Below are 13,687 nucleotides of genomic sequence, written 5' to 3'. Positions count from 1 at the left end.
GAATTATTGCAGTGGCTCTTAAGTAGCCCTTGCTCCTACACACTTATGTCCTTCTCTCCCTTCTCCTACAATATATTATCAAACTAGCAGCCAAGGAGATCCTTTTAAAAGATGAGAACATGTTGCTTACCTATTCAAAACCAGCTGGTAGCCACCCATCTCACACAGTGTGAAAGCCAAAGTACTAACACAATTTCTCAACCACATCTCCACTATATTACCTCTCCAGCCTCAATACCTCCTTTCTCAGTCTCATTCCAGCCACACTGGCTGCCAGGGAGTTCTCAGACATCACACACCTACACCAGACCCTTTTCCACTCACTGTTCTCTTTTCCTGGAATCCTCCTCCCCCAGATATCTGGATGCTAATTCTCTCAACTCCTTCAGGTTTCTGCCAAAATATTTTCCTCTCAATGAGGCCCTTCACTCAAGGCACTCCAATATCCTGCTTCATTTTTCCCCATAGCATTTATGACCACCTGGCATACTCTACATATACTCATGTATTTATAGTGTCTGTCTCCTCTCCCCAGAATGCAAGCGACATTGGAGCATTAATTTCGTCTGCTTTCACCACCACCTAAAATAAGGCCTATAACTTAGCAGATGTTTAATAAATAGTTACTGAATATTAATGAATGAGTACATAGAGATGGATAAGAAATATAGTGAAGAAACAATTGATAGTATTTGCCTTTCTGGTTTGATCATGATTTGTGGCATTTCCCTTCCTCTGTCTGTGTTCTAGTTTCTTCATGATAAACTGAGAGGTTGGGATTAGATGCAAAGTTTCCTCCAGCTCTGAAAGCCTATGATTCTACTGACACCACGTTGTAACCAAACAAGCTAACCAAGCAGAGATTAACATGAACAAAGATTTCTTTATGGTCTTAGCCCATGTACATTTTTTATAGAAATAAAAAAACTAATAGCACACTGATTTTTTTTATTGCAACACTATGGGCACAGTTGAGGTCAATAAAAAAATTCAGTGTTTTTAGCTTTCTGTTAAAAGCAAGTTTGATCATTATTCAGTTTTTATTCTAGCTATCCACAGCCCCTACTTCCAACCATGGCTTCTACCGTGTCACCAGCTCCAGTTCTGTGTTTCCTCATTTCATTGCCACCTAGTGGAAAACCCAGCTGAGGTTGTTAATATGGTCTACAATGCAGCAGGCTGAGTTTCATCTCCAAAATATAAGATAAAATTGTTTTGACAGCACTCAAAAATGTTTTAATTAAATCAAAGTTTTATAAAAATATTTCCTATCGATATGTATAGAAAATATTGCCATTTTTTCTTTTTAATTTAATTTTTACTTCCAACTGAAAGAGTATTTGTAAAAGATGTACTTGTCAAAAACAGCTTAATAAGCAAACTTAATAGTTTCATGCATAATAGATAGTATGCATTTCCTAAATTACTAAAAACACAACTTTCCAATAGTATTTCTCAAATATCAGAAATAATATTAATCACAACTTCACAATTTATTTTTCCCATGTTATAATTCATGAAACTTATATTGTTTTTACATGTGGAAGTTAGTGTGATTCAATTCTGTGGATGGAGAAAAGTACATATAGCTTTTCCAACAACAGTTTTGCCAGCTCTCCTCTGAATCTAATGAAAATAAACACAGAGCAACACATTTGATAATATACTTTTTAAAGCAGTGAGTCTGTCCAATTAATCACATTCCATGTTGGCTTCTTTGGAATATGCACAGGTAAAAAAAAAAATGGTTTGAGCCATATGTTTATTAAGCCACATAAACTTTTATCCTCCCTCAAACAAGCCCAGACTCCCAGCATATATCTCTGAAAAGGGAGAAAGGCCAACTTTGTTTTCTAATAGAGCTGTACCAAATAATTCTCCTAGGCTATCATGTTGACAACAAACAATAAAGAACCTGTCATAAAATAACATGTTTTCATGGTAGGCTGCCAGGAAACCAAGCTTTGCAGTGGGATAAATGGCACCATCCGAAAATATTGGCACAAAGGAGAATAAAATATATGGGATTTATTGTTTTAAAATCAAACTAACAATGTATTACAGCAGTGCATTGGGAAAAAATATAAAATGCTCTGAGCCCACTAAATAACCATGAATGATGAGAAGATGTTTGAGATGTAGACCACGTGAACAGCTATATCACAAGCTTATGAAAACCTTTTGAAATTGGCTTTCTTTTTCAACTTAGAAAAGAAGGGGACAAAAGATAGGATAGGCAGGGGGAAAATAGCAAACAAGTACCATACAAGTGACTCTTTTAGCATCAGTGATCTATCAGATGTTTTCAATTGCATTTTTTATTATGAAGTTCCTAGGGCTACTTTTTGACATCTGATAATCCCTTTAGAAGGAATATTTTGCTTTTGATTTATTTACTAAAGAAAAGCAAGGGTTGACTCTGAAAAAAATTATTCAATTAATGTAGAGTGTCAAAGATTAGAATGAATTCAATTCCATAAAGGAAAATGTAAAACTACACTTTTTCTTATTGTTTTTATGGTATTTTTGTGCTATTTCATTTTAATTTAAAATTTTGAACACAGTAATATTGAATATTTGTGTCTCCAAGTTGAGAGAATGGTGACCTATCAGTACAGTTCTTCTACCTCTCAGAATATGTACATACCACTACCCATCACTCTCTAAGTCCTCTAAGGGACAGGTAGTCATTGTTCATCTTCAGCAATTGTCAGCAACTTCAGATTTCAACCAAATTGGTGAGAAGTCTAAGAAAATAGGCCATAAAATTAAAACAAGGGGCTAAGGACAACTCATGGACACACAGGCTTTGTCTGTGGGCTTCTATGAGTGTTTGACTACCTTCAGTTTTGAAAAATAAGGAACAATGTGGGAACACTAACAAACCTTGAAAACGGAAGAACTGATACACGTGGGAATTTCCAAACGAGTGTCCGTCTGTCTGGGGCATTGTACCTGGATGATGTTTTCATCACCAGGACTCCTTTCAGACATCAAATCCCTTAGGAAACATCCCTGGCCCCCACTGTCATGCCTCCCTGCTTTTATCTGAGTGAGGAGATTTTTTTCTGTGTGTTTCTTGGTATGCAGCACTAGCCACTATCATGGTACTTATCATGCTATATTGTGATGATCCTTTACTTGTCTCAACTCCTTATTCTCAATAGACTGAAGAAAAAGTCTGTGATTTAATTCTCTTTGTATACCCAATATTTACACACTCAATGAAAGTTTACTATGTAAATAAGCAAGCTGGATTAAAGTCTGAGGACATGTTTTATACTGTATAAATTTCCCACTTTTTAAAAATTTATTTGGTTTTTCCTGCAAAGTAAATTCTAAACGCAAATCACAAATGCCTTTCAAAGTAAGAAAAATGAGATTCTTTATAAGGAAAAATATGTGGTTGCAGGCATTTTTCTTTATCCCAAAGGAAAGCTAGTTGGCATAGCAGAAGATAAGGTAGATTAGAAATATTGTGCCTAACACTATTTCTTACAAGTTAATAGATCTGTGTGAGTTCACTTCCTCAGCTAAGAAATGAAGATAATGCTATCTGTACTTTCTATCTTACAAGGTTGTTGCAAGAATCAAATAAGTTAATGGGAATAAAAGCATTTTGTTCTAATTCTTTATCTTATATAAAATGAAGTTTGAGAAATACATTTTGGTGAGAAGTTTGAGCTTCACATTATCACTTCCAGTTGTTAAATGTGGACAGGATTGTTTTGGTTTATAACGTTGATCCAGTTTAGCTGCCATTGTCACTGTCACACTTCTGCCATCATCAGCCAGTATGGAATGTTAATGGGCTGTTAGGCTCAAGTCTTTTTTGTGTTTCCTGATAAGGGAGTCAGAATTCAGTCTGAAGGAAGATACTTGTACATGCCTATTTCAAGTATTTTTTAACATTGGCTATGGTATACTGGTTTAGAAAAGCTTCTTGGAGGACCAGAAGCTCAATGTAAAGCCAGCTGCCAGGTTTCTGGTTGCACTCCTGCATGTGGTAGACTAAAATAGAAAGTAATTGGTACTAACTGGTCTCCATTGTGATGAACGAATAGAGTTGGAAGAAAAATCTACAATCAGCTCTGACTTATTGGCAAGGCTATAGGATAATGAAGTAATAGTGAGACCTCAGTTTACTGCTCTGGCAATAAGACAATTTAATAGCATCTTAGCTCACAGAATTTAGTGTTATAAAGACTTAAGTTTCTTTAATCCCATGAATAAATAAATAAATGTTTAAAATACTTGATTGATGTTTGTAATAGTGAGGAGGTAACTTAAGTATCTTCCCCTTCACCCATGGCCCGGAAATGAACAGCTACTTGCAGAAATTCAGTGTTGTCTGAGAACCTTTCCAATGTCATTGCAAAGATCTTGCTGCACAGAATTTCAAGATGGCACAACAGTAGTCCAATCGGCTTTCTAACCCAGCCACTTGAGGTATGATAACTCATTAAATGAAGAAATACTTTCTCAAGAGTCTACAAGCCAGAGAAGTAATATGGCAGTTACAAATTGTTTCCTGTCCATCACAGAATATAGAAATTTCACACTACCCTTCACACTAATCACAATTCTTCCCTTGAAAACAAGTTATTTGAACAATTCCATTACTGAGATCCCTGATAACCTTTTATTCTTTGGAGACGTGCACAGAAACAATTTGAAATCATTGTATCACCCTGCTATACTCCATGATATGGGTTTTGTGACTAGAATTTAACAGCTCCATGCTAGTATGAGAGAAAGAGAGGTTGGCATCAATGGTTTATGTATTGAGCTCTAAATTCCTTTGTTTTCTTCAAAAGAACACTTGTCTTGTAAGATACATTTTCTAAATTCCTATCATAATATTATAAAACATCCTTTTAAAGCATTGCTCAGTTAAAGTATAACAATTCAAAATGATAGAACTATCTGGTACTAGTTGACACAATTATTGTGTCAACATATAATTCCTTACATTTATATCTGGGGATCTCTGCAGCAAAATCATGAACAGAGCTCTAAAATCCTTCACTTCTACCACACATCATGCAAGACCCACTTCTAAATAAATCCATATCATGCATCTATATAACTTGCATTCTTGTTGACCAGACATCTTATGGCTTTCTACCCTCATCTCTCACCACTCTGAAGATGGTATCTCACCCTCCTCTCTCGCTCTCTCTCCCTCTCTCTCTCTCTCTCACACACACACACACTTTTTCATATATATATATCATCCAAATCAGTGAGTCCCTAGGCCTTTGAATGTGGTCTACTTATTCTCTTTTTCCCTTAATGGTGTTTCCCTCAGCTAGAATGTACTTTCTCCTCCCTTTTTGCCAATCCAAATCCTTTCATTTCAAAGTTCATTGCTTCCAAGAAGCATAGGATTCTTGACTAACTGAATCTGTCACCCACCTCAACTTTACTTTGAAGATTCTCATTAGTTATGTGTAAACAATATGTGCCACATTAGTATGGCTTTCTTTCTAAGTTGCTTCAGAAAGACTCTGGGTGCACTAGGTGGGCATGTAACACTTTCCAGCTTTAAGCTCCCCGAGACCAGAAGCTATCTACCTAACTTCCTCTGATTCCAAATTCAATCCAGGACAGGCTACACTCAGCTGATTATCAAAGATGCTTGAGATATTCATTTTTACCAATCTAGTTTTGCTTTAATCTGCCATAGTGTGTGGTTTTATACTTACTGGAACAGAAACTTGAGGATTATCTGCAAGTTTTCCCAGCACGGCAAAGCCATCGGTGTCAATTGGGCCTCTTGGCTTTATAGGTAAAGATTCAATCCTGTTGCAGTCAACAAAAAGAGTAGCACTACTCCTCTCCACGCCAATCATGATCTTATGCCACTGGGAATCAAACAAGGAGGGCAAATTCGAAAAAGCTGCTGTTTGGAGACTTCCATCCAGTCCCTTGTATGAAAATGCAACAGATTGTGTTTGGCCATTAATCTTTATGCCAACTTGTTCCTTCCCAGAGGAATCCTGAATCTGCCAAATGTTCCAGTTCTTTTTGAGTGTGCTTCCAGTCATTCGAAACGTCGTCAAGAAGGAGTATTCTTCAGGCAGTCCACTGGGATATAAATTCCTGAGTAAAATTTTTAAATGGTAAATATGAATCTTGTTTCCTGTACCCATATGTATTTACCATATTCCCTTTTGAGGCTATTTTAGATGCCAGACCTACCAAAAGGCTGCAGCGTAAAAAACTATGTACCGTTTGTTCTTTCATGACTGTTCATAAAGACCTTTACAGAAGTTCAATGGTTCGTGTGCATTCATGGTCCATCTTAAAATACACATTTTGAAAACACTCTCCCTCATGGCTAAGGAAGGTTCCCAATGCCACATAATCCCAACAATATTACTATTTATACTACCCAAAGAGCTACTGTTCAGCAATTTCATCTCAGCCAAAAAATACATTCTTGCAAAGTTCTTGGCAACATTTCATTCACAAGTGAGAGAGGAGATCATTAGGAATGTAAATCAGCAGTACTAGCTTATGAAACGATTTAATTAAAGCAGCTAGCAGCTTCTAATTTTTTTTTATTTTAAAGTAACATGTTAAGATTATTTGTTATTTCCAAAATTGCTTGGGTATTCACTCCACAATTATATCCCAGACCCATATAAGTATTTTGAGAATCAGTAACTGAGGACTTCAGGAGCATCTTCACACTGAGGATGTTTGTCTTTTTTTAGGGAGTTCAAATTATGATGTTAAAGTAGCAGTTTGTCACACTGGATGTGTGACAAGGGAAAAGTGACCAATTCTTACTTCTCTACTACAACTCAATTGTTGCTTTTTTTTTTTTTTTAAGATGGAGTCTTACTTTGTTGCCCAGGCTGGAGTGCAATGGTGCCATCTGAGCTCACTGCAACCTCCACCTCCCAGGTTCAAGCGATTCTCCTGCCTCAGCCTCCCAATTAGTTAGCATTACAGGTGCCCACCACCATGCCTGGCTTATCTTTTGTATTTTTAGTAGAGACAGGGTTTCACCATGTCGGTCAGGCTGGTCTCAAACTCCTGACCTCAGGTGATCTGCCTGCCTCAGCCTCCCAAAGTGCTGGGATTACAAGTGTGAGCCACTGCGTCCGGCCCAGTTGTTCCTTAATCTGCCAACTAAGTCTGTATCATTGCTAACTCCTTTACTGCTTTAAATGGTAGAATAAAACCAGTAGTATCCCTGAGGCATCTCTACCCTATACAGAGACTGTGGTCTGTACCTGCACCAGCTACCTGGATATTCTTCTGCTGAAGCCAAGCTGCTAAAAGCTGAAGACTGAACTGTAAAAATCAGCATGTTAAATGTAAGCATCATCTTTCAAGGACTTGAACATTATGTCTTTTTACATTTCTCCTTCTAAGCATAGAAAAATTCCTAAGCAAGGAAGAAATGTTAGGCAAACTAAATGCTAATGAATTTTCTGTGCTAAACAATAAAAATTTTATATTTTTGAGAACAGTTATGGACCAGGACCCAGAATCCCAAATAACTTTCCTTCAAGTCAAATTCTTGTTACGTAGCTCTCTTTAACTTGCTAAGATCTTCTATCTTTACTATGATTTTAATTATAAAACTTTATTATGTCTTATAACAACATAAACAAATCAACTTCTTTCTATGCAAGTATTTTTATAAGCCTTCAATAAAATGGGTCATCTATCTCAACAAATTTTATCGCTTTGTTAGTTTTCTAAAGATAACAAAAAGGTTATACTTTTCATCTGAATACTCTTTCATCATAAAAGTATTTTTTTAACCATTACTTTGTAATATGACTGGTTTGTATTTAGGGTGCGGGATGAATAATTTTATCCATACACATTTTTTTCATTGGTGATGTGTATTATTCACATTGCAAAGTTTTCAGTTCACTGCCTATGTTTTATCTCCATCAAGTGTACATTTTAAAATATGCAATATGGAACTAAAGAAAAAATTATACGAGAACCATTTACTGACTTTTTTTCCCTATATGAAACTGTCTACTACATCACTCTAGATATTTGTTTTTAATATATTTCCTGTTTATCTATCAGTTTGTCACATTTTCTTTGACTTTATATCTTTCAGAATTATATCTATTCCAGAATAACCTCTAGAAAAGAAGCTAAGATTCACTATTCACAATAAAATGCACTGAGTATTGTATAATTATAAAACCTTATGAAAGTTTGTACATCTTACCTAACTTACCTCAATAAATTTGGAGCTGGGAGATAGTTTTCAAGTTTTACTCAATTGTGAAATTGGGCAAGTGTCCATTTAAATTATAAATAGATTATTTTGATTATTATTTTTAATTAATGATTGGGATTTAACCAGATGCTTAAATAATTTATTTTCTTATTTTTGTTCAAGATAGTTATTGTTGAAGCATGAGGTTTTTTAAAAGGACAATAAAATCTAATGCTTCTTCTTCTCTTCCTTAAGCATTATTTTTCCAGGCTTCAAAAATAACCTAATCTGTGTTATCTATATATCTGTCTACAGATACACCGAACAAAACTGTACAATATAATCAGTTCTCTTAAAAAATCTATTTTGTTTCAATTCTGGAAATCCCAGTAATGTGTTCAGGTGGCTCTTGTGAAAATACATCCTGGGGTTAACTGAGGGAGCTCTCCCAATTTGTGTTTCATTCAATCTTTCCCACTCAATGAAGAGATTATGTTAAAGGTAGGAAAGGACATAATGTCTTAATATATCTCTGACTTGGTGTATGTAATGCCAAAAACTAAAAAAAGAAAATAATTAATTTAAAATGATGGAGGGTAGGTTTGAGATGGTTAAATGAATACCTCATTTATAGATACGTTGTTAAACTAATGGTATCTGTCTCTTTCTCTCCGTATATATGTAGATAATATATGTGTGTGAATATGTGTAGAAATAATCTAGATTATCCTGTTATTGATCGCTGATCTTTTAAACTAGGCTAGTATAGTGTGTCAATATGGTAAGAAGAGAAAATTCATTTTGGTATTTATACTAATAAAATATATATGTATTTGTGTATACCTAAGACCACTTAAAAGTCTCACAAGTTTGATTTATGGAACAGTCAGTCCCATTGTCTTTTCTTGGAATACCTGAAATTCTGTTCTTGCAAATATGCTATGCACATCAGTAAGTAAACTTGACAGCATGCATAATTTAAAATAAGCTGTACCTATAAATGATTTATTTCATTGTATTACAGCCTTCAAAGAGTACCTTAAATAAAGAATCATAAGGGTTTGAATGAAAGATTAAATAGTCTTTGGACCTTGAAACATTTATTTATGACCTTAACCCAATAAAAGACTGTGTTTTTAAGGAAAATAAACATCACATGTTTGTTAGTGGGAGTTGAGAGTGTAAAACTATTATGCCTAAAATAAGGAATAAAAAGCAGCAAAAAAAAAAAAAAAAAAGTATGTGTCTCTTAAGTCTTTCAAAAAATAGAAAAGATAAATAAGGACAAATTGTGACTCTTTCCCATCAGTTCCATATACCGTAATATTTTCCTCCTACAAAGATCCTGCTAATAGTTTCTTTCACTGTCTGGGAGCCTATGTTCTCCAGCACAGAAAGTCCCTTTATACCAACATTGTCTACACCCTGCATGGCTGAGAGAAATTCCCATCCCTAGTCTCCTTGTCACCTGGCTTTTGAATTAGCAGGACTTGGAGGGCAGATTGTAAAGAAAGGATCCTCTAAGGAGAAAAGACTTTCATATCCATGCATTCTCTCCTTCTAGTGCTCTTCACCACTAATAATAAACACTTACCCAATACCAGCATGGATTGGGTTCTTCAAGCACTCTCCAGTTATGAACACCTACTCTGCATAGAAACCTTATGACATAGTTATTATTCCTAATTTTAAACTGAGGGAACTGAAGTAAAGATAGTCTAAGTACTTTCCCAAGAATAAACTTTACTTGGAATTCCACATGTCTCAGTCCTCTAACTTTCCTTCTTCTCTTTTTATTCTCTACTTTCTTTTCCTAATTTCTTCCTCCTTCTTTCCTTATCTTGTAATAAGGCTTGACAGTAAAACAAGATTTTTCAGTCTTTATGGGAGCAGGGAGTCAAGGGTAGCAAATGTGAGGCATTAGATATAGCCTGGGTATACTATTTAGTGATAGCTCTAGGCATTTCGAGAAAAGCAACAACGAAGTTGAGCAGGAGGTAAGGAAGCCACGTGGCAGCACATTGATCAATCTCTGAACTTAAGATTTAATGACGGTACCTCAAATCTTAGAAGAGAAAATCAGGTCAGCACTGAGGACCTCATGTTTTGCTTAATTATTTAAGAAAGAAAAAACTGAATTTTTGAAGCTTATTTAGCAGCACAACTGGTACTTCCATACATGAAAAGAAATTATGAGGAAGAAAACAGTGAGCGTCACTGTTATCATGTTCTTAATCTTTCCAGATGTGAATGGTTTTCCAGAGTCAGTATGGGGTAGTGGTTAGAAGTACAACCTTTGCAACCATTCTGCCTGGGATTCAGTCCTTCCAGCATGTTCCAACCCACTCACCTTATGCAAGTAAATTAAACTTTTGGGGATCCCTGATTTAAGAAAAAAAAGGTTAATAATGCCCCTATATCACAGGATTGTGACGAGAATGAGATTATTGTTAATTAGTAAATTTATAGAAAGCGTTCATATAATGTACTATTATTGTATTATGCAATAATATATAGTATGTTCGAAACATGAATTTCTAGCTGTAATCTGGTACTATTATATCAGATTGTTCTAATTTGTTCAAAATTTTTTTATATACATTGAGTTTCTGTATTATTTTATTGTTCTAATTAATCATTACTTACCTTTACACCTTAATTTCTATCGAAGTCCTAATTGTCTCATTTATCTACTAAAGGAATCTTAATTCTAGCTTTTCTACATTGTGCTAAAGCATATAATAATTATCATAATCATAAATAAGGTATTTAGGTGATATCAAAACTAAATTGCTGAGATTCATTCACAATGATGACAGGACTCAACAATTATACACTAAAGTACCTCAGTTATAAATAAAGAGCAAAAGGCTTAGTTCCAGAGAAAGAAATCAGTGAAGTGCAGGATTTGATGTTGTTAGTATTACTATCATTGTTTCTATTATAATTATTTTAGTTTTGCTTTGGTTTGATGTCTGCCAGGAGCCAAGCAGTGGACGTGTGGCTCTATTTCAGCACCAGGACACTTGAACAGCACCATTGTGAGTCTTCTAACCACTCTGTGGCTCCTAGTTAAATTTATGCTTACCCTCTGGCACTTTTCACAGAGGGTCCTTTCAGTCAAAACCAGACAAATTATAGAAAAACAGAAAGCAAGGTAATAAGAACATGTCCTGAATCAATGTATAATAGTCTCAGTGATGCTTTTTCCTGGAATGGAAAGTAAATTACATACTGAAAACATGAAATGCAGTATTCAGGCACTGAAGACAGGCAGGTAAATAAATTTCTTCATCTTTAAATACAATTATAATCCAAGAAACACTGATCATAAGAAAACCCTAACATTGGATAGCTATCCATTTTAATGCATTTGAGTCAGATAATTAGATTAAAATATTTTTGATAGATTACCTAGTTGGAATCCTGAAGTCTACATTATTTCCCAACTTGTAAGCCACCTGCAATGTAGCTGATCCCACTACTCTCTGGATAGCTCTTCTAGATGCTGCTTTATCTACCTGGAACTGAGAGATCAGATCAAACCCTATAGAATGGGAATACAAAATGAAAAGTCTAAAATGAGATTGGTTTTATTCCTTTCCGCAACTTTCCCAAATAAAAAAATATATATATAAGGTTTATAGAAAGCATGCATTTTCAATAGGCTACATTGCTACTCACCTGGTAAGTCATCTTGGCCAATCCTGATCTTAGGACAGAGTTCATTTTCACCATTAGAATTGGAATTGGCAGGGAATCCTGCAAAAGAGATAGCATGTCATTCTACTTCATCCACTCTAGAGATTTCAGGATGTATCAATAATAATAAATATTTAAAATTCAATGTTATACCAGCTTGCTTAGAGGTAGCATGTTTGGCTTTACCTCCATGCATCTATGATTATAATCCATCCACCTGCAACTCATCCTGGAAGGAGTGGATGCAAGGCACAAAGTTTCTCTAATAATCTGTGCTGGAAAATGTTCGTTTTGGAGAGGTTAGGCATTTGTTCCTTTTGAAACCAAAGCTGAATGGTGTCCTGAATGGCACAGGGTCAGAAGTCTGTTTGGAAAATTTCTGGTGGTTTGGGCTAGAAAATATTCCTTAAACACCACAAATATTAGGATTCCAATGAGATTCCAGAGCCAATCTTGGTCCAGTTCAGAGGGGCTTCTGGAGAGTAGAGTTCTTAGGAATCTTTGTCAGATATAGGGGCCTGGGGAAGTCTTGAGATTCACTAATCCTAAATAAAATACAGAGATGCATTTGATTTCATAAATTCATTCTAAGAGATCAAATAAAGGTCCCTCCTAAATTACTCCTAACATCTTAGAACTGGGAAGAGTAAAAAGAAGAAGAAAATAATCATGAGAAGGATTAAATCCTCAATTTGATAAGAAATCATAGAACGGAAATTGCGTTCTCCTTACACAAATGGAAGGTCAAGGGAAGAGAGTTTTTCACCACCACGGAAGGCTTCTTGGAAATATCTAACCAAGTGCCTTGCTAAGATTCATCTGACAACAGAGATGCTCTAGAATTCAGAAAAAGTATTATTCACTTGCAAATCATGGGCCTGGCGCCATGGCTCACGCCTGTAATCCTAGCACTTTGGGAGGCTGAGGTAGGCAGATCACCTGAGGTCCGAAGTTCAAGACCAGCCTGACCAACATGGTGAAAGCCCGTCTCTACTAAAAATATAAAAAAATTAGCCAGGCGTGGTGGCACATGCCTGCAGTCCCAGCTACTCGGGAGGCTGAGGTAGAAGAATCACTTGAACCTGGGAGGCAGAGGTTGCAGTGAGCCGAGATCATGTCACTACATTCCAGCCTAGGTGACAGAGTGAGACTTTATCTCAAAAAAATAAAAATAAAAATACAAAAAGCATGGGCCTAACCATCATGGTACATCAAACATGCTCTTTATACTGTCCTCACCCCAAATTGTTGAGGTCCATCCATCCATCAATCTATTTATTTATTCATCCATGTATTCACCCAACATTAACCAATCACCACCTGTCCTAGGCACTGCACTAGGCACTGCAGCACACAGATTAGCCTTCCTGCCAACTCTGATTACTGGCAGGACTTACTTTCCTCACCCAGCATTGACCATGGAAAACCAGCCAGTAGTGTATCCCCATGCCCCAAAGGTGGATTGAAGAGTGAGGGTGTGAAGGACCACGGATGCCTCACTCAGTCTTCAGTCAGCCACAACCCTGCCTGATCGTTTCTGGGAATACGTAATATTTGAAAGTCTAGGAACTATGGCCCTTACTGGGGCGACGCTTGACAGCTGCAGATGCCCAGGGTTCCAGGAAACTGCACACAAAGAAGAAAACTGGAATTTTCCTGAAGAAGAGAGAAGAAAAGTGACTCAAACAGGAGTCCCTGCAGACGGGAACTACTTTCATATTTTCAAACCTGGTAAACCTAATTAATATAAGGTGATCAAATCTCAGTATAGTTTTTTTTTTT

General features: G+C 36.0%; 1 protein-coding gene across 1 annotated transcript in view; it reads right to left on the bottom strand.

The window, feature by feature from the left end:
- Positions 1 to 13,687, bottom strand: part of COL9A1 (collagen, type IX, alpha 1) — a 90,165-nt gene that overhangs the window by 75,617 nt on the left and 861 nt on the right. The window contains exons 2-5 of the mRNA XM_011957044.1: positions 13,488 to 13,561; positions 11,888 to 11,965; positions 11,618 to 11,750; positions 5,709 to 6,105 (exon numbers count right to left, since the gene is read on the bottom strand). Coding sequence (XP_011812434.1) covers positions 5,709 to 6,105; positions 11,618 to 11,750; positions 11,888 to 11,965; positions 13,488 to 13,561 — 682 coding nt within the window. The remainder of the gene's footprint in view (positions 1 to 5,708; positions 6,106 to 11,617; positions 11,751 to 11,887; positions 11,966 to 13,487; positions 13,562 to 13,687) is intronic.

Source organism: Colobus angolensis, unplaced genomic scaffold (genome assembly GCF_000951035.1).
Source record: "Colobus angolensis palliatus isolate OR3802 unplaced genomic scaffold, Cang.pa_1.0 Scaffold431, whole genome shotgun sequence".
NCBI classification, from domain to species: Eukaryota; Metazoa; Chordata; class Mammalia; order Primates; family Cercopithecidae; genus Colobus; species Colobus angolensis.
Note: the sequence above shows the minus strand (reverse complement) of the source record. Positions and strands in the feature narration are given on the sequence as shown.